Source organism: Leucoraja erinacea, chromosome 6 (genome assembly GCF_028641065.1).
Source record: "Leucoraja erinacea ecotype New England chromosome 6, Leri_hhj_1, whole genome shotgun sequence".
Taxonomy (NCBI): domain Eukaryota; kingdom Metazoa; phylum Chordata; class Chondrichthyes; order Rajiformes; family Rajidae; genus Leucoraja; species Leucoraja erinaceus.
The window spans coordinates 15,160,982-15,180,715 of record NC_073382.1 but is presented as its reverse complement, the minus strand read 5'-3'; the positions used below and the strand labels follow the sequence as shown (position 1 = coordinate 15,180,715).

The 19,734-nt window shown below is 42.6% G+C and overlaps 2 protein-coding genes across 2 annotated transcripts in view; one reads left to right on the top strand and one right to left on the bottom strand.

The window, feature by feature from the left end:
- The window catches only part of ubac2 (UBA domain containing 2), a 193,102-nt gene that overhangs the window by 69,697 nt on the left and 103,671 nt on the right, over positions 1-19,734 (top strand). The window lies entirely within an intron of this gene.
- LOC129697928 (G-protein coupled receptor 183-like) lies at positions 2,540-5,727 on the bottom strand. The gene has a single exon (XM_055636663.1). The coding sequence runs from the start codon at positions 5,439-5,441 to the stop codon at positions 4,365-4,367; it is 1,077 nt and encodes a 358-aa protein (XP_055492638.1). The 5' UTR covers positions 5,442-5,727; the 3' UTR covers positions 2,540-4,364.

The window sequence follows — 19,734 nt, the reverse complement described above, 5'->3', positions numbered from 1 at the left end:
ATCTCAACTCTGTCAAACCCCCTCAAAATTTTATATCGTAGTGATATTTTTTTGAAGTGATCTTTGCTAGAAATCTGAGAGGGATCTCCTTTAAAAAGGATAAAAGTAATAATGGCATACAACATGGAAAGAGGCCCGTTGGCCCAACTCATCAATGCTGACCAAGATGCCCTATCTAAATTAGTCCCTGCATTTGGTCCAGATCCATATCCTGCTCAACTTTTTGTATCCTCTCCTACCTTTGCCGTCTAATTGTATTTTAAATGCTGTGAAAGTACCTGCTTCAATTATTTCCTCTGGCAGTCCATTCCATATACCCATCAGTGAGTGAAAAAGTTGCCACTTGGATTCTTATTAAATCTTTCCCCTCTCACCCTAAACCTATGTCCTCTGGTTCTTGATTCCCCTACCTTGCGTAAAATACTCTGCATGCACCCAATCAATTCCCCTCATGATTTTATACATCTCTATATGATTAGCTCACAGCCGCTTGCGCTCCAAGGAATAAAGTCCTAGCCCGGCCAACCTTTAGCTCTCCCTATCCCTATATAGTACGCGTCTTTGAGTACTGGCACCACGTAAATCTTCTCGGCACTATTTTCAGCTTAATGACATACTTTCTGAAACAGGGCAAACAAAACTGAACTAAATACTCCAAATGCAGCGCCCCCAACATGTTGTACAACTCCCAGCATGTTGTAACATCCTAACATCTATCATCAGCACATAATACAACCTCGCCACTACCAACCAAATCCCACCACTAGTCAATCAACCCATCCCCACCCCATTCCGTTTTCCGCAGAGACCTTCCTTGCAACCGCAGGAGATGCAACACTTGTCCCTATACCTTCCTTGACTCGATCCAGGGACCCCTACAGTCCTTTCCGGTTGGGCTCCAGTGTGGACCCCTATATATTGGTGAGACCAAGCACAGACTGGACGACCATTTTGCTGTCACTTAGTTCGCCTTGACCTACGCGATATCCCATTTGCCAAACATTTGTATTCCCCTTCCCTTTCCCGTACTGATCTCTCGGTCCTGGCCCTCCTCCACTGTCATAGTGAGGCCACATGCAAATTGGAGGAGCACCTCATATTTCGCTTGGGTGGTTTACAACCCAGAAATATGAATATTAATTTCTCTAATTTCAAGTAACCCTTGCATTACCCCTCTCTCCCTCTCTCCCTCTCTACCCCACCCTGGTCGTCTTGCTAGTTTCACGGTTGTATCCCATCATTATCACCTCTTCCACAGCCAACAATGGACCATTGTGGACTTCACCTTTCTTGAGTCATCGGTGCTGGCTCTGATTTGTTGTGTACCTTTTCATACCTCTAGTTTCCCTTTCTCCTGACTCTCAGTCTGAAAAAGGGTTTTGGCCCAAAACATCACCTGGTCCTTTTCCCCAGAGATGCTGCCTGACCTGCTGAGTTACTCCAGCAATTTGTGTCTATCCCAACATCTATACTCAATACAATGACTGCTGAAGACCAATGTACCAAAAGCCTTCTTTACTGCTCTATCTTTCATATCCACCTGAGTGGGCAAGCTTGGCCACAGCTTTAAGTTTAAGTTAGCTCTCTACTCTCTTAGATGGTTAAATACATGATTAAGAATTCTCTTAAATTTAGTAAGATTTCAAGAAGAATAAACTCAAAGACTGTTGCCCCTCTGGAGAAGAGAACTACTAAATGCCATTACTAAAGAAGTTACTCTGGTGGGGAGCTGCTATTTGAGGGACCCTGCTGTGTGAAAGTTTATTGTGTTAGAATAGTGATCACACTATAAAAAAAAGCACTTATGTGTCGGTAAGGTGGGTTTGGACATCTATAGATTAAGAATGGCACCATAAAAATACTGGTCTTTATTTATTTTTCAGTAATGACCAATGAAGAGTATTGTGAACGTTGTATTGAAAAGGTGTTATTGACATTGCATAGAGTAGAGATAGAAATAGTCACAGGTCAGTGAAGTTATTCAAGATGTTAGTTTAATATGCAAAACACTGCAGTAAAAACATTTAATAGAACTTACTTTGAGCACATTACTAATCATAGAAACATAGAATATAGGTGCAGGAGTAGGCCATTCGGCCCTTCGAGCCTGCACCGCCATTCAATATGATCATGGCTGATCATCCAACTCAGTATCCCGTACCTGCCTTCTCTCCATTCCCCCTGATCCCTTTAGCCACAAGGGCCACATCTAACTCCCTCTTAAATATAGCCAATGAACTGGCCTCAACTACCTTCTGTGGCAGAGAATTCCAGAGATTCACCACTCTCTGTGTGAAAAATGTTTTTCTCATCTTGGTCCTAAAAGACTTCCCCCTTGTCCTTAAACTGTGACCCCTTATTCTGGTTCCTTCCTACAAAAACGATACTATGCGATAGAACTTTCTTAATCCCAGGAGGGAAATTGTGTGTGTAGGTATATATATTATACACGCACACACACACATATATATATTTATATAGTTATATATTCATATATAAATATACACCGTTTTGTTTTCTCGTTTATAACGTTGTTTACAGAGTACTATGTTTACATATTTTGTTGTGCTGCTGCAAGCAAGGATTTCATTGTTCGATTAGGTCATCTCTAAATAGCACCTTCTGCAGCAAAATACCCCAGCGCACTTCACAAATCTGACCCAAAGCCATATATGGGGTCTTTAGGGAAGATGACCAAAAGTTTGGTCAAAGTAGGTTTTGAAGCAACATCTAAAAGAAGTAGAGTGATAAAACAACAAATGGGTTTTGGGACAGAATTCTAGAGCTGTGGCTACTGAAAGGAAGGTTGCCAATGGTGGAGCTTAGGGATGCATGAGGGGCCAGAATCAAAAGTGCAGATATCTTGAAGCATTGGAGGACATTGCTGAAGTGAGAAGATCCAAGATTATGCCAGGATTGGAACAGGAAATGATGAAGATAAGACCATGCAGAAAGCTAGTGTTGCTCCTTAATTGTAGAGAAGATGGGTCAACAGGATTTTTTGCAAGCTAAGGTGGTATTAGATAACTCCGTTTTACTGTGGTCTAACCTTATGACCAGGGATACATGAAAATAGACGAGCTTCGAGGTAAAGGATGAAGAATCTGGTAGAACTGCCTAGTGCACATTAAGAGTAACCTCAACCAGAGAACAGTGCTGAACTACTATCTACCTCTCAGGCTATCCTTGATTGGCCTTGGCTGGCTTTACCTTGCACTAAACGCTATTCCCTTATCATGGATCCATACGCTGTAAATGGCTCGATTATAATCATGTATTGTCTTTCTGCTGACTGGATAGCATGCAACAAAAGTTTTTCACGGTACTCGGTACACATGACAATAAACTAAACTAAACTAAAGGGTTTCGGCCCGAAACGTTGCCTATTTCCTTTGCTCCATAGAAGCTGCTGCACCCGCTGAGCAGCTGCGAAGTTAAGTTGAATGAGAAGCTATGTTTGAGCAAAGTTGAATGTGTAACCCAATCAAAGTGAAGAAATGGAAGCCAAAGAGACTGCAGATGCTGGATTCTTGAACGAAAAAACAAAATGCTCAAGAAAACCAGCAGGTCACGCACCATTGTAGAGGAAAGTAGACAGATGACATTTCAAGTCAGGACAGGGAATAGGTAAGTCCCCTCTACTCCAACCATGAAGAACTGAACCGACCTGAAATGTCATCTATCCATTTCCATCCACAAATGCAGCCTGACCTGCTGAGTTCAAAAAGGAGTTTGTTTTTGCACTAAGTGAATAAATCTCACACCATTGCAAACATTAAGTTATCACTCATAGCCCCATCTCATGGAATAGACAAATGGAAAATTATTGACATTATCTCTTTAATATTTTACGTAATTAAATTTCAAGATAAGAGGAAACTACAAAATATAAATTAAAATCATTTATCCTTCATCCTGTTGAAGACAAGGCCACTATTTACTGTGTATCATTAATTGTTGCTGATCGGTCTTGATGAACCGCTGCAGTCCACTTGGTGAGGTACTGTTGGAAAGCATTGTCTGGGATGTTGATGCAATGTCATTAAGGAAACTGCAAATATTATTTCCAAATATTACCAAGCGTAACGTGAAAGTGCTGCTTTTCTCACATTTGTTCTCTCGTTTATCTGAGGAGGGATGTGGGCGACCAGACAGAGGTTGAAAGGTACTGTCAATGGAACCGTGATTTGTTGCTGCAGTGCATCTTGTGGATGAAGCTTTACTGCAACCATGGTGCATGGGAGTGAATGTGTTTAGAGTGTGGATTGGAGCGGTAATCAGGCAATACACATTCTGCGAATGGATCCGGTTAAGGATCCGGTTATTGCTGTGGTTTACATATCCACGAATTACAACAAAATGTTCTATAAATTGCCGTCAGAATCCGTCCTTGCGTTCTGCAAGATACTCCTTGTGCCAGGGGAGCAGTTGTCCGCTGTACTCTTAACTCCACTTGAAATGGATACACTAACAGACCGCTTGATCATCTTGAAGACGATGTTTCTGTAGCCCTTGCAGGCAAAGAAATAGATGAAAGGGTCCAGGCAGCAATTTAAGTTCATTATGGAAACAGTTATATGGAGAGCCATTTGAAAATACTGTTGTTGCTGGCAGGTTGGTGTATACTGCAGCTTTTTGATCATGTGCTGCATAATGACCACGTGGTATGGGGTGAAACATACGAAGAACACGAAAAGGACAAGAAGGATAACATTGTTGGCTTTTTTGTTCCGTCCGGATCGTTCAGTTAAAGGATTCTGTTTCGCTGTCCTGATGAGTTTTGAACTGACTTTGGAATAACTAAACACCATAAAGACCATAGGTAGGATGTAACCCACAATGCAAGCAACAAGGAGAATTTCTGGGAGTCTTGGCAATTGTTCAAAATTTGGATATTCCATGCAGGTTATGAGGTTGCCTTGAACTTTTTTGGACATTGTTGTCAGTAACAGTGGTACAGTTTGGCAAAGTACAACGCACCAGATAACTATGCATATCTTTTTGACGTTTTTGATGTTTCTAAATTTGGAATAGCGGATTGGATATATGACAGCGATGAACCGATCCACGCTTAGGCAGGTCATGAAGCTTACACTAGCGTATATGTTGCTGTAACAAATAAGTGCCGTTATTCTGCAAAATACTTCACCAAATGGCCAGTTAAATCCACGTGCGTAGTACACTATCCGTGCAGGTAAAATAGCTGCAAAGAAAATGTCTGAGACCACCAGGCTCATGGAGTAAAGTGTCGTTGAATTAACTTTCTTCTGTTTCCTTTTAATGGCCAATATAGCCAGGATATTCCCAAAGATACCAACGATACATATGATAGAGTAGACAAAAGGTAAAAAGATTCTGGCTGTATTGCGGTGAAAATACAGATCACATTCTTCATTGGTGATATTTGTAGAAGTGTTCTGATGCGCTGTTGAATAATTCATGGTCTAAATCTCTCCCACTGGTTCCTTGGAAACTGGAAGTCAGCTCTGTTAAAGAAACATATCATTGTTTTAGTTCAGGATTTAGCAGGCATTTACCATTTGTGCTGTGGGGGCAATAGTTTAATGAACGTGGCATATTATTGTAAAATTTGGCAGGTCTCCAATAACTTACCAATTTCTATAGATGCACCGTAGAAAGTATCCTATGGTGATGCATCACAAAACGTGTAGTAAGGAACTGCAGATGCTGGTTTATACCGAAGATAGACCCAAAGTGCTGGAGTAACTCAGCAGGCCAGGCAGCATCTCTGGAGAAAAGGAATAGGTGATGTTTCGGGTTGGAACCCTTCTTCAGGCTCTGAGTCTGACCAAAAGGTCACCTATTCCTTTTCCCCAGAGATGCTGCCAGACCTGCTGAGTTACCCCAGCGTTTTGTGTTTTTCTTTGGGATGCATCACAGTTTGGTTTGGCAGCTGCACTGCCCAGGCCATAAGAAATTGCAGAGAGTTGTGGACCTTTCTCATTGGGCAGAAGATACAAAAGCTTGAAAGCACATACCACCGGATTCAATAACATCATTCTTCACCGTTATTATCAAACTACTTGAGCAGAGGGAGAAGAGGAGGGAAGAGACTGCGACCTAAGACTTTTGCCTCCATCACAGTGAGGAGATGCTGGGTGGACTCACTGTGGTGGATGTTAATGTGTGTTTATTGTTGTTTTATTGTATGGTATTATATGTATGACTGCTGCAATTTCGTTCAGACTTCGGTCTGAATGACAATAAAAGGCTATCTATCTATCTATCTATCTAAATGTTCTTCCCAATCTCCCAAGCTATGTCATTGCAGCCATTGACCCTTTTAAACTCTGCATTTTCCCTGTAGCTATAAACCACAATGATGTAGCATTATATGTTCCTCTTTTCACTACTTGTAATTGTAGTTGTATGGCATGATTGTATTCATGTATGATGTGATCTGACTCAACAGCATGAAGAATAACTCCATAACTCTTTCTCCATATGCATGATAATAGTAAACCAATATCATTCCCAATACCAACGTGGAAATTGATGCCTTAAGAAAGTGTGCAAACAGTTTCACTTACAAGTTTCAAAAGGGGAACATTAAATACTTGAAGGAGACTAATAGCATAAATATTGTGTTTAAGAAGGAACTGCAGATGCTGGAAAATCGAAGGTACACAAAAATGCTTGAGAAACTCAGCGGGATGCTGCTGCACCCACTGAGCATAAATATTGTGGCTGTTTATTGATTTCTTTAAATTCTTTTGTATTATCTATCTGTATTGCATTTCAGGCCTGTTACGCTGCTACAAGTAACAAGTTATTTGTTCTATTGTCGGTACATTTGACAATTAAACACTCTTGACTTGATAAAAGAGCAAGAGGAACGTGCCTATTTGGAGATCTCTTTTGTGAGGAAAGGCACACATAATTGGATCAAGTACATTCCTGTGCTGATTCTTTGATTGTTCATTTGATTTTTAAAAACCTTTTAGCTTACCCTCTGGTTGACTTATATTTTGTCTTTTAAGCACAATCTTTTTGGTTTTTTTTATCGGGTAAACCTTGAATAATATAACCACTTGCTGGCCAAACAAAGAATATATCTCGTACTGTTTTTTTGAGAAAGACTATGCACATGAATGCATATTTCAGGGATGTGGATTTTTGATTAAGTAGAGAGACCGAAGCAGCTATGGTGGTTTACCTTCAAACAAACAAGTTAAAGGGAGACTCAACATGTTCAAAATTATTATAATAATAATAATAATAATAATAATAATAATAATAATACATTTTATTTATGGGCGCCTTTCAAGAGTCTCAAGGACACCTTACAAACATTTAGCAGGTAGAGGAAAAACATGTAAGGGGAATTAAATAAATAGTAGAGACATGACTAGTACACAAAGTAAAGACAGAATTCAATACAAAACACAATATGAGGCAATTAATGCACAGATGAAAAGGGAGGGGGACGTGGGGCTAAGGATAGGCAGAGGTGAAGAGATGGGTCTTGAGGCGGGACTGGAAGATGGTGAGGGACACGGAATTGCGGATCAGTTGGGGGAGGGAGTTCCAGAGCCTGGGAGCTGCCCTGGAGAAGGCTCTGTCCCCAAAACTGCGGAGGTTGGACTTGTGGATGGAGAAGAGACCGGCTGATGTGGATCTGAGGGACCGTGAGGGTTGGTAGGGGGAGAGGAGGTCAGTGAGATATGGGGGGGGGGGGGGGGGGGGGGGGGGGACAGATGGTGGAGGGCTTTGTAGGTGAGGATCAGGATTTTGTAGTTGATCCGGTGGGAGATGGGAAGCCAGTGAAGTTGTTTGAGGACTGGAGTGATGTGATGCCAGGATTTGGTGTGGGTGATGAGTCGGGCGGCTGCGTTCTGGACCAGTTGGAGTCGGTTGATGTAGGTGGAGCTGATGCCAAGGAGAAGTGAGTTGCAGTAGTCCAGTCGGGAGGAGATGAAGGCATGGATGGGTCTTTCAGCAGCGGGAGGTGTGAGAGAGGGTCTGAGTTTGGCGATGTTGCGGAGATGAAAGAAGGAGGTTTTAATGACATGGCGGATGTGAGGCTCAAGGGAGAGGGTGGAATCAAAGATCATGCCAAGGTTGCGGGCCTGGGGAGATGGGGAGACAGTGGTGCCGTCGATGGTGAGAGTGGGGTTATTGATTTTCCTGAGTGTTGCTTTGGAGCCTATGAGGAGGAATTCTGTCATCGCTGTTGAGTTTGAGGAAATTATGTTGCATCCAGGTTTTTAGAGCTGACAAACAGGAGTTGATATGGGAGAGGGGGGGGGGGGGGGTTGTGGGGGGATTTGGTGCCGAGGTAGATCTGGGTGTCGTCAGCGTAACAGTGGAATTGTTATTATGAATTGTTTTGGAGGGGTAAATTGGGAGAACGTTTCTAATACAAAAGATTTAGCAAGCTAAAGAAAGGCAATCGGCAAGCGTGGCTCAGCAGGGACATTTACTACATATTATGATTTGTCTGAGGCGCTGAATGGAATCTTCCTGTTTTTGCCTCTTGTGTACATTTTATCTCTTCCGGCACAATTATGCAAGCAACAAAATGATATGACGAGCCTCCCCCTTGTAAGCTATGGCACCATTCTATCCCAAAATCACGCATTTATTCCAAACCCTTTATAAATTAAGCAAATTTAACATGGAATTTGATTGTACACTTGAAAAAATATTGCGGGTCTTTCATCCTGCATTGCTCAATTTAACTTGAATCCACAGCCTCCAGAGGCCAATAACTGAAAACACCACTAAATGGTTTTGATATGCATAAACTATAAAGGTTGTCGACATTCGCTACCCAAGCTCAGACACAAATTCCACTTTATTTGTTGTGGAAGGGAAAGAAATCAGAGCCATATTGTTAGTTTGTTCATAAAAACAGAAAAAACAGAAAATTCTGGGAATACATTGCAAATCAGGCTGCTTCTATGGAGAGAGAAGCGAGTTAATGTTTCAGCTCGAAGATCACAAGTTATCTCCTTGTGCTTTGAAGTTCAAAATTCGAATGTAATCTTTTATCAACCTGAAACTTTAACTATGCCTTTGGGTTAAAAAGTTACCCTCATTATTTTTAATATGAAGACTTATTTTTATCATTATCATAAACACAACAAAAAAGCAAAGATAAACCTAATTTATTATCAGGTGTACGAGGCCTTTTACTTCCAGAGGTATTTTCTTGCAAACCTTTCATGAAACCTTTTTGTTTTTTCCCCAAAGGATTACATCGAATTTTGCACTTCAAAGCACAAGGAGAAACCTTTAAAAAAAATTCATGTGATGGTTTTCTGATTAGTTCAGAACTCTTAGCTTTTTATTTGCTACTTAAATACTTAGTTGAGCAGATTTTTGATTATCTGCTGATGCGCTTTTCCTCATAATGTTGTACACCTGATAATAAATAGCAAGGCAGAGGGTGGTGAATCTGTGGAATTAATTGCCACAGAAGGCTGTGAAGACCAAGTCAATAGATATTTCTAAGGCAGAGATAGATACAGGGCTGCCAACTCTCGCGCTTTGAGTGTGAGAATCACGCCCTCAAGCAATCTCTCACGCCCTCACGCTGATCAGAAATTTCTCCCGCTCTGTGGTGAGAAATTCTGTGATCAACGAAAATTTCAAAACTCGGATAAACTGCATGGTCCACGGGTGTTGGAGAGCCGGGGCTGAAGGAGGGATGGGAGCAGAACCAGCGGCGGGAACAGATGCGGGGTGCCGGGATCGGCGAGTTTTTGCCGAGCAGTCGAGTGTTTGCGGGGCTGACGTGTCGCTCGCTGCAGCTCTGGCCATGGAGCACTCCGGATAGTGCAAGTCCCGGGCTGCCAGGGGCGTCGGAGGCGTTGCGCCGCTGCCACTGCCGCGGGAGTCTCTGTGCCGAAGGGACAGGGAGGTGGAGAGAGAGAGAGAGAGGGGAAGGAGACAGGAGTGGCGTGGAGAAGTGTGAGTTGCGTGCGGTATCGCGCAGCGCGCCAGGATTTCGTGCTGCACAAAATCTTCGTGCGCCACCGGCCTGTCGCGTAAATGATGGCCAAGTGGAACAAGGTAGAATAGAATAGAATAGTTTCTTTATTGTCATTGTACCATGAACCATGTACAACAAAATTAAAAAATGTCAGCCAGTCAGTGCACCATTCAAACATTTCTAAAAGCTAACGATACATACAAGGTAAAATATTAAAAAAAGATGAACAACTAAAATAAATATCTTGAAAATAGCACGCATAAACACCCAACCCTACATCCTTCTGTCGATTTCACAGTGTACGACAGTCCCTTAGTGTGTATCGCCCCTGCGTTCCTTGGCAGCTACATTTAGTGCTTTTATAGCAGTGGGGTAAAAACTGTTTTTAAGTCTGTTTGTCCATGTCCTTGTATATCTGTACCATCTGCCTGACGGCAACAGTTCAAACAGGGAGTGTCCGGGGTGGGAAATGTCCTTTATATTACTCTGGGAATTTTTGATGCAGCGGGAACTGTGTAAGTCCTCCAAGGTAAGGAGAGGGCAGCCGACAATCCTCTGGGCGTTGTCAATGGCCCTCTGGAGCGCTGTCCTCTGAGCCGCTGTGCAGCTGGTGTACCATACGCATACACAGTATGTTAGGATGCTCTCAATGGAGCACCGATAAAAGGACAGCAGCAGTCTCTGAGTGATGTTATTCTTCCTGAGCACCCTCAGGAAGTGCAGTCTCTGCTGGACCTTTTTCAGCAGCGCAGAGGTGTTCACGCTCCACGTCAGGTCCTCCTCAATATGGATTCCCAGGAAGCGGAAATCCGCCACCCTCTCCACACAGTCCCCTCTGATAATTAATGGTACCATGTCCGTTTTATTCTTCCTGAAGTCTATTATTATTTCCTTTGTCTTTAAGGTGTTGAGGAGCAGGTTATTTTCTCCACACCACACTGTCAGCTGCTCCGCCTCATCCCGGTAGGCGTACTCGTCCCCCCCGGAGATGAGTCCCACCACCGTAGTGTCATCCGCAAATTTGACAATGGTGTTGCTGTGGTGGGCGGGGGTGCAGTCATGTGTGTAGATGGTGTAGAGCAGGGGGCTCAGCACGCAGCCCTGTGGAGAGCTGGTACTGAGGCTGAGGGCCGTGGATGTGTGATGGCCCACTCTGACTCTCTGGCTGCGACCCGACAGGAAGCTATTTATCCACATGCAGGTGGAGTGTGGAAGTCCCAAGTCCCCCAGTTTGTCCACCAGTTTGTGGGGAAGGATGGTATTAAAAGCAGAGCTGTAGGTGACGTTTCGGATCGAATTGGTGACGTTTCGGGTCGAGACCCATCTTCAGACTGAAACATCATCCATTCCTTCTCTCCAGAGATGCTGCCAGTCCCGCTGAGTTACTCCTGCATTTTGCGTCTATCTTCAATTTAAACCAGCATCTGCAGTTCCTTCCCACAGATTAATTTGGTCTGCAGCTTGCTACTTTTCATTCACCTCTTTTTTTGAATAGGGGCATTACATCTGCAGTTTTTCCAATTGCTAGTATCACTCAAGAAACTGGAACATTTTAGAAAATCAACATAAATATCATAAACTGGGTAAATATCATAAACTGGGTATTCAAATGATGTCACGCACTCCAGACGACTGTGCGGACGCATGATGATGCACGCGACAGTCGCACGTCAGTCACTATAACCATATAACCATATAACAATTACAGCACGGAAACAGGCCATCTCGGCCCTACAAGTCCATGCCGAACAAATTTTTTTTCCCCTTAGTCCCACCTGCCTGCACTCGTGCCATAACCCTCCATTCCCTTCTCATCCATATGCCTATCCAATTTATTTTTAAATGATACCAATGAACCTGCCTCCACCACTTCCACTGGGAGCTCATTCCACACCGCCACCACTCTCTGCGTAAAGAAGTTCCCCCTCATATCACCCCTAAACTTCTGTCCCTTAATTCTGAAGTCATGTCCTCTTGTTTGAATCTTCCCTATTCTCAAAGGGAAAAGCTTGTCCACATCAACTCTGTCTATCCCTCTCATCATTTTAAAGACCTCTATCAGGTCCCCCCTTAACCTTCTGCGCTCCAGAGAATAAAGACCTAACTTATTCAACCTATCTCTGTAACTTAGTTGTTGAAACCCAGGCAACATTCTAGTAAATCTCCTCTGTACTCTCTCTATTTTGTTGACATCCTTCCTATAATTTGGCGACGAAAATTGTACACCATACTCCAGATTTGGTCAACTACCAGCCTGTCACGTAAATAACGGCCGTGGGACAGGCCCTTTAATGATTGCAGTATTTCTGTTTCTGAAAAGAACCCCAAACTCATGGTCATTAAATACTATCATTGGAATCTGCTTTGTACCACAAATTTGTTACACAAGAATGCAGAACTTGCAACCTCATGCGGTAATTCAATTGAAAAACATAAATGCATTTCGGTGAAGACTAGAGATAATAGATAAACACATGGTGATAAAATGTAGAAGGATGTTAAGAGATGTGCAATATAAGCATCAGATATAGGTTCTTGAAATGAGATGACGGGACAATGGAATAAAATTCTGTAAATGCTTAGTAGCATAGGTGTAGAAAAGATCTGCAAGTTATAACAGGTAACAGCTCTACTGACAGCACCTGTGATTTGGATTCATTCCCGACCTCCCGAGTTTCCTTCCATAATCCAAAAATGTCTGGGTTGGTAGGTTAACCGGACACTGTACATTTTCAAAACTAGTCTTAAAACCCTTTTCAATTCCTTGGCTTTCGCCCCTGCATGAGACATTGCTCTTGTTTTAGTGTTTCTATTATTGTTTTTTTTATTGTTTTTACTGTCTTTTAATGTTTTTATTGTTTTGTTTTATGTTTATGATTAGTCATGTACAGCACTTTGTTGCAACAGTGGTTGTTTTTAAAGTGCTCTATAAATAAAGTTCAGTTTAGTTCAGTTCAGAAACGTCACCCATTCCTTCTCTCCAGAGATGTTGCCTATCCTGCTGAGTTACTCCAGCATTTTGTGTCTAGCCTGCTTCCAAGCTCTATGACTGATCTTTTGTTTGAATTAAAGCAGGGAGAAGAATCAAAACTCAGTCTTGCAAAGACCTGTCAGATGAATACCAAGGAATAGGTAATTAACGTTAATGAAGAAAAGGGTGTATCAGAGACACGGATAGAAAGCGTTTGGTGGGATGTGGGCCAAGTGCGAGAAAATGGGATGAGCCTTGGTTAGCATGGACATGGTAGGTCGGATAGGATAGGATAATTTGATATAGACAGGCAGGGAAAATAGCTCATGATGCATTTATAAAATGTTCAATTATTTGTTCAATGTTCAATCATTTGGTGAACTTCTGACTAACTTGTGGGGAAAATAGCTAGGTTTATGAGGGGTAAAAAAATGGATGGGTCTGCTGATGGGTAAAATTTAAAGAATTAGGAAGTGGATCATGAGGGGAATAACCATGAGCCAAAAGGACACAGTGCTGGAGTAACTCAGCGGGTAAGGCAACATCTCTGGAGACCCGTTCTGGTCGGGACCCTTCAGAGTCTTTTTAGGTGGGAAAGGGCTGGACAAGGGAGGATAGGATGGAATCAAAGCATGTGGAGATAAATTTAGTGGGGCAGGTGCAGGCAGAGATAATAGGTTTACAGGGCAGTCCTGTTTTTGGATTTGGAGGCAGGATATAGTGAGGGGCAGTGCATTGCTGTAGAATGATAAATTTGGAGGCTGTGGAGGGGAGATCACCAGAGGCGATCAGATTTGATTTTTTTTATGTGGGAAGGGAATAGATCAAGTGGGCCGAATGGGCTGGTTTTATGTTGACAGTTATTTAACTCTTTGCACTCTTAACTATGTGTTTAGTTTAATTAAGTTTAGTTTAGAGATACAGTGTGGAAACAGACCCTTCTGCCCACCAGGTCTGCGCTGACCAGCGATCCCCGCAAATTAACACTATCCTACAACCACAAGGGACAATTTTTAGATTTACCAAGCCAATTAACCTACAAACTTGAACGTCGTTGGAGTGTGGGAGTAAACCAAAGATCTTGGAGAAAACCCATACAGATCACGAGGCGAACGTGCAAACTCCATACAAACAGCACCCGGACTCAGGTTCGAACCCTGGTCCCCGGCGCTGCATTCACTGTAAAGCAAAAACTCTACCGCTGCGCCACCGTGACCGCCCGTGTGTGATTTAGCGATAGATGTAGTAACTTAGTTACATCAATTTAATCTGCTTACAATTCATGTATTTAAATAAATAATTTCTTATTTTCTTTTTTAAAACGTCCATCTGAATATTTTAACTCCACATTAATATTGCATGAGGGCTATTCCCCTGACTATTTTCCCTTCCAATTTCTAAATTTCTGACCCCAACCAGCCTGATCCCACCCTCTCTTTTCAAATACACTGTTCCAAGTCTTTTCCGAATATCCACCTCCATGCCATTCTCATTGCAATCAACCAGTGATCACAGTTTAACGCTGCTTGAGAGGTTTTGTAGGATGGAATGAAGTTGGCTCTGGTTAATTCTCTTCCGTTATTTTTAAGAGACCCCGTTAAAATTTAGGATCTCACTGCTTGGAGAGCAGGAGAGAAGTAAATCACATATTTTAGTACCCTGTAAGTTGATTGAGCTTTTCACCTATAACCCTGTATTTTTATTATTGAAATATGTTCATCGATAGTATAAACCATGTTTCATTTTGGGGAAGGAATTACATGATTGCTAAAATATTGCTTTTAACACTTCCAGATTATCTGGTCCTCATTTGTCTCAAATTGTCAATTTTAAAGCCTTTTCAGAAATACTTTGACAATTTACAAAATGTGTGCATTCAAAGGTATTTTTAGGAAATTAAAACTGTCAGCGCTCTTGAGGAAAATTGTTCCCCAATTCTCACATACTTTACCCCGTACAAACTCGTAAAAGCACTTTACCCAAAATTATTGTTCATATTGAACAAATATTACATATTATACCATTTTAATAGAAATATATCACAATATGTCAAAATGATCTATTACAAGATTAAATGTAGTGATTAATTCTGAAAATTATATAAACACTGCAACAAATTTCTCAAATTCTGAGTGCTGGCACTTACGTACTGTAATTTCTCTCAGTAGCTGGACCAAACTGCCGATCTTGCGATGTTGTACCTGGTTTCAAATTATATTCACTGAACAAATCCGCTATATATCAGATAAATGTAGTTATGATGCATTAGCTTTTTAAAATACGAGCTGAACCTTGAATAGCTTATCTGTTTCCTGTGGTTTGTTCCGACAATGTGCTCAACTCATGTCCATCTCGTTCTGAGAAGTGAAACCTTTAGCGGTTCTTACTCACTACACGTGTATCTGTACAAACGTTCTGAAAGTTATACACCCACATTGGTTGGGTTATCCCACGATGACCCTCCCCTCAAGCTTCGACTCAAAGCTTTTTACCTGACAGTACAAAGTGAGGATGGTGGAGAGATGGCAGAACAAAATCTGGTTTGTTCATGAACAATTTGGAAGAACTAAGGAGAAGATGATAGCACATAGAAGAACACTACACAGGAACCTGCCCATCAGCTCAAGATACTATACAGCCATGCGAATAAAAATAACACAACACACGATAGAATTTAACATGAACATCCTCCCACAGCGGAATCAATGTTTCCCACTGTGAGGGAAGGCAATAAAGTTCAGTCATCTTCCTCTTTGTTCACCCTTGGTCGGGGCCTATGAGCCCTCCGCAGTCGCCGTTACGGCGGCCCGATGTTCCGGCCCTGTTGCCGGGATGATCGGAACTCCGAGGTCGGAACGGAAGAACATTCTCAGCGCCTTGGAGTTTCCGAATCGGCCGCTTCTTACCGGAGACCGCGACTCCCGAAGTCTACAGGCCGAGCTGGGTGGAGATTCAAAGGAATCCCACGACTCCTCGATGTTAAAGCTCTGCAACCACAGCTTCACGATGTCAAAGCAGCAGGCCCAACATGCCGGAACTTCAACATGGCGATCCCCGGGAAGGCATTGCCCGCTTCGTGATGGTAAATCGGTGCTGCGCCGCTGCTGAAGCTCTGGTCGGTCTCCGGCAGGAACGGTCACGCAAATCCAGATGGTAGAAGTGTCGAGATGGCCTGTTTCCGTGCTGTAATTGTTATATGGTTATATGGTAGGCTGCGAGGGGAGGGGTGAAAATGCGACTCGGAGAATAGTCGCATCGTCGACCAGGAAGTGACTGAGAAACGGTTTCGCCCTTACCCTCCCCACCTCTCCCACATAAAAAGACTAAGAAACCTCCAAAAAAATACTTTTAAACAAACTAAAAATAACAAAAAGACAAAAAAACAGACAGACTTTAGGCAATTAATTTAAACAGACAGACTGTAATTAAATTAATCCTCTCTGTCTACACATGTTTGACAGCACTGGGCCTGTACTCGCTGCAGTTTAGGAGGATGACCTTATTGAAATTTACCGAATGGTGAAAGGCCTGGATAGACGAAGGACAAGGACAAAGGATAGAGTGGATGTGGAGAGGAATTCCACTAGTGGGGGAGTCTAGGACCAGAGGCCATTGCCTCAGAATAAAAGGATGTACTTTAAGAAAGGAGATGAGGAAGAAATTATTTAGTTAAAGGGTTGTGAATCTGTAGTATTCATTGCCACAGAAGGTTGTGGAGGCCAAGTCCATTAATAGTTTTAAGGCGGAGGTTGACAGATTCTTAATTAATACAGGTGTCAGGAGTTATGGGGAGATAGCAGGAGAATGGGGTTGGGAGGGAATGATAGATCAGCCATGATGGAATGGTGAAGTAGAGTTGATGGGCCGAATGGGCAAATTCTGCTCCTAGAACTTATGAACTTATGTTCAATATCCCACCAATTCCTGCATATCCAACTGCCCACCTGAAATACATTTAAATTTTACTACATATCAGCTCCCACCACAACCACTGGCAGCATGTTTCAGGCACCAGCCACACTCTGCGTTAAAAAAAAAGCCCTGCACGCTCCCTTTAAACTTTGCCCCTCTCACCTGAAATCTCAGCCCTCTAGTACTTGACATTTCCACCCTGGATGAGAAAGATTTTAACTATCTACCCTTTTTTGTGTCTCTCATCTTTTTATATAGTTTTTATCAAGTATCCCCTCAACCTCAGATACTCCATGGAAAACAATTCAAATTTATCCAACCTCTCCTTATAGTTATCACCCTCTAATCCGGGCAGTATCCTGGTAATCCTCTTCTGCATCCTCTTCAAAGCCTCCTGGTCTTTCCTGTATAGGGGCGACCAGAACTGACACAATACTCGAGAGAGTCAAGCGTGTTTAATTGTCATATGCACTAGATCCAAAATAATGAAATTTCATCCTTACTGCAACTTTACAGACACATTAATACAATAAATAAAGCAACAATACAATAAATGTTCAGCTGCACGAGGTAACCAGACCATTATAGTGCAAGTTAGAGTATAGAGTGCAATTATCTACTAAGTCCATAGTAGTTTGGTGATACAGTAGGGTGTAGTTAGGGTTATGTAGTGTGGTTCAACAGTCTGAGCGTTGATGCGAAGAAGCTGTCCTTGAACCTGGAGGTAATGCAACCTGTATCACCTTCCTATCGAAGCAGTGAGATGAGAGCCTGGCCAGAGAAGTGTATGTCTTTGGAGATATTAGCTGCCTTCTTGGGGCATTGCTTCCTGCAGCTCCTTTCAATGGTTGACAGGTCAATACCTGTGATAAACCTGACAATGTCCACCACTTTTTGCAGCCTCTTTTGTTCCTGAGCATTTGAAATTGCCAAAACAAGCTGTGAAGCAACCAATCAGCATGTTCTCCACTGTAAACCTGTGGAGATTTGATAGACTATGCGACAACATGGCAATTCTCCTAAAAAAAATTAGAAACATACCATACTCCTACTTTACCTCTCTATCTATTTGTGTTGCTACTTTCAGGCAGCAATGGACTTGGACCCCTCTGCATGCTGTTAAGGTTCTGCCATTAATCGTATACTTCCCCTTACATTTGACTATCAAAGGGCTCACCTCACACTTGCATGGATTAACACCATCTGGCAATTCTCTGCACACATCTGTAACTGATCTGTATCCTGCAGTATCCTTTGACAGCCTTCATCACAAGCCGCTATAGTACCATCAATTTCTGTGTTGGCTGCAAACGTGCTAACCAACATCAACCTTTTTGTCCCAAGTCAGTTCATACACAAGCTCACACTCATACTCTCCTACCCCTACCCCCACCCCCAGAGCAACGGATTCCTGTGGAACAACATCACTAGCTGATAGAATGGAGCGGCTGGGCTTGCATACTTGAAATTTAGAAGGATGAGAGGTGATCTTATTGAAACATAAGATTATTAAGGGTTTGGACACGCTAGAGGCAGGAAACATGTTCCCGATGTTGGAGGAGTCCAGAACCAGAGGCCACAGTTTAAGAATAAGGAGTAAGCTCTCTGAGCTCTGAATAACACTGAACACGTGTCTACTCAACTGTGAGTGCCCTTAATGTGGTTTGAAAATGAAAATATGGTTGGGTTGAAGTAAAAATGCACTGTTAATGGCTCTTTGGGTTGAAGTAAAAATGCACTGCTAATGGCTGTTCGGGTTGAAGTAAAAATGCACTGCTAATGGCTGTTCGGGTTGAAGTAAAAATGCACTGCTAATGGCTGTTCGGGTTGAAGTAAAAATGCACTGCTAATGGCTCTTTGGGTTGAAGTAAAAATGCACTGCTAATGGCTCTTTGGGTTGAGGTAAAAATGCACTGCTAATGGATCTTTGGGTTGAAGCAAAAATGCACTGCAAATGGTTGTTTGGGTTGAAGTGAAAATGCACTGCAAATGGTTGTTTGGCTAAACTTGACAACTTCCAGTTTGCACTATATTGATTTTAGGTAAAACACTACCACTTATGGCTGTGATTTTTGCCCATCTTACTCAGTCCCCCTCAGCTGATCAGGTGCAGAGGATTTTTCTCATCAATGAAAAATAAAAGTGTTATTAGTGTTTAAAAAATGTTGAGAATCTCTCTCCTGTCAATCACGCCATGAAGGCTACACCTTTTCCAGTGGGGGGGGAGGGGCTATAAAACCCAGATGTGTGGGTGTGGCTCAGTCTCTGTATGGTGGGGAGGGAGAGGTCACAACTCTGTCTGAGCTGTGAATCAACTGAACACACGGAACGTCTACTGAACTGTGAGTGTGGTGTTTTGTGTGGTTTTATGGTAGTTTCACCTTGCTCGAAATGGTATGAAACTGCATTTGAATGTGGTGGCCTTGCACCCTGTATGAAATGGTATGAAACTGCATTTGAATGTGGTGTTGTTGCACCCTGCATGAAATGGTATGAAACTGCATTTGAATTTGGTGGTCTTGCACCCTCCTTGAATGGTATGAAACTGCACTTGAATTTGGTGGCCTTGCACCCTGCTCGAAGAAGTAAGATACTGCACTTGAATTTGGTGGCCTTGCACCCTGCTGCTTGAAATGGTAGGAAAATGGATTTGAATTTGGTGGGCTTGCACTCTGCTTGAAATGGAATTTCAAGGAATAGCCGTGAGTCAACTGCCAGCCCACCAGCCATGAGTGAGCTGCCAGCACATCAAGCTTGAGGGACTGAGCTGCCACCCCAAGAATCCATTTGGCCCACAATGTCCATACTAGCCCTCTGGAGACCAGTAGTCCCTGCAGTCAACAACACCCATACCAGCTCTCCATTAAGCCCCCCACTGGCCACCAATATTGGA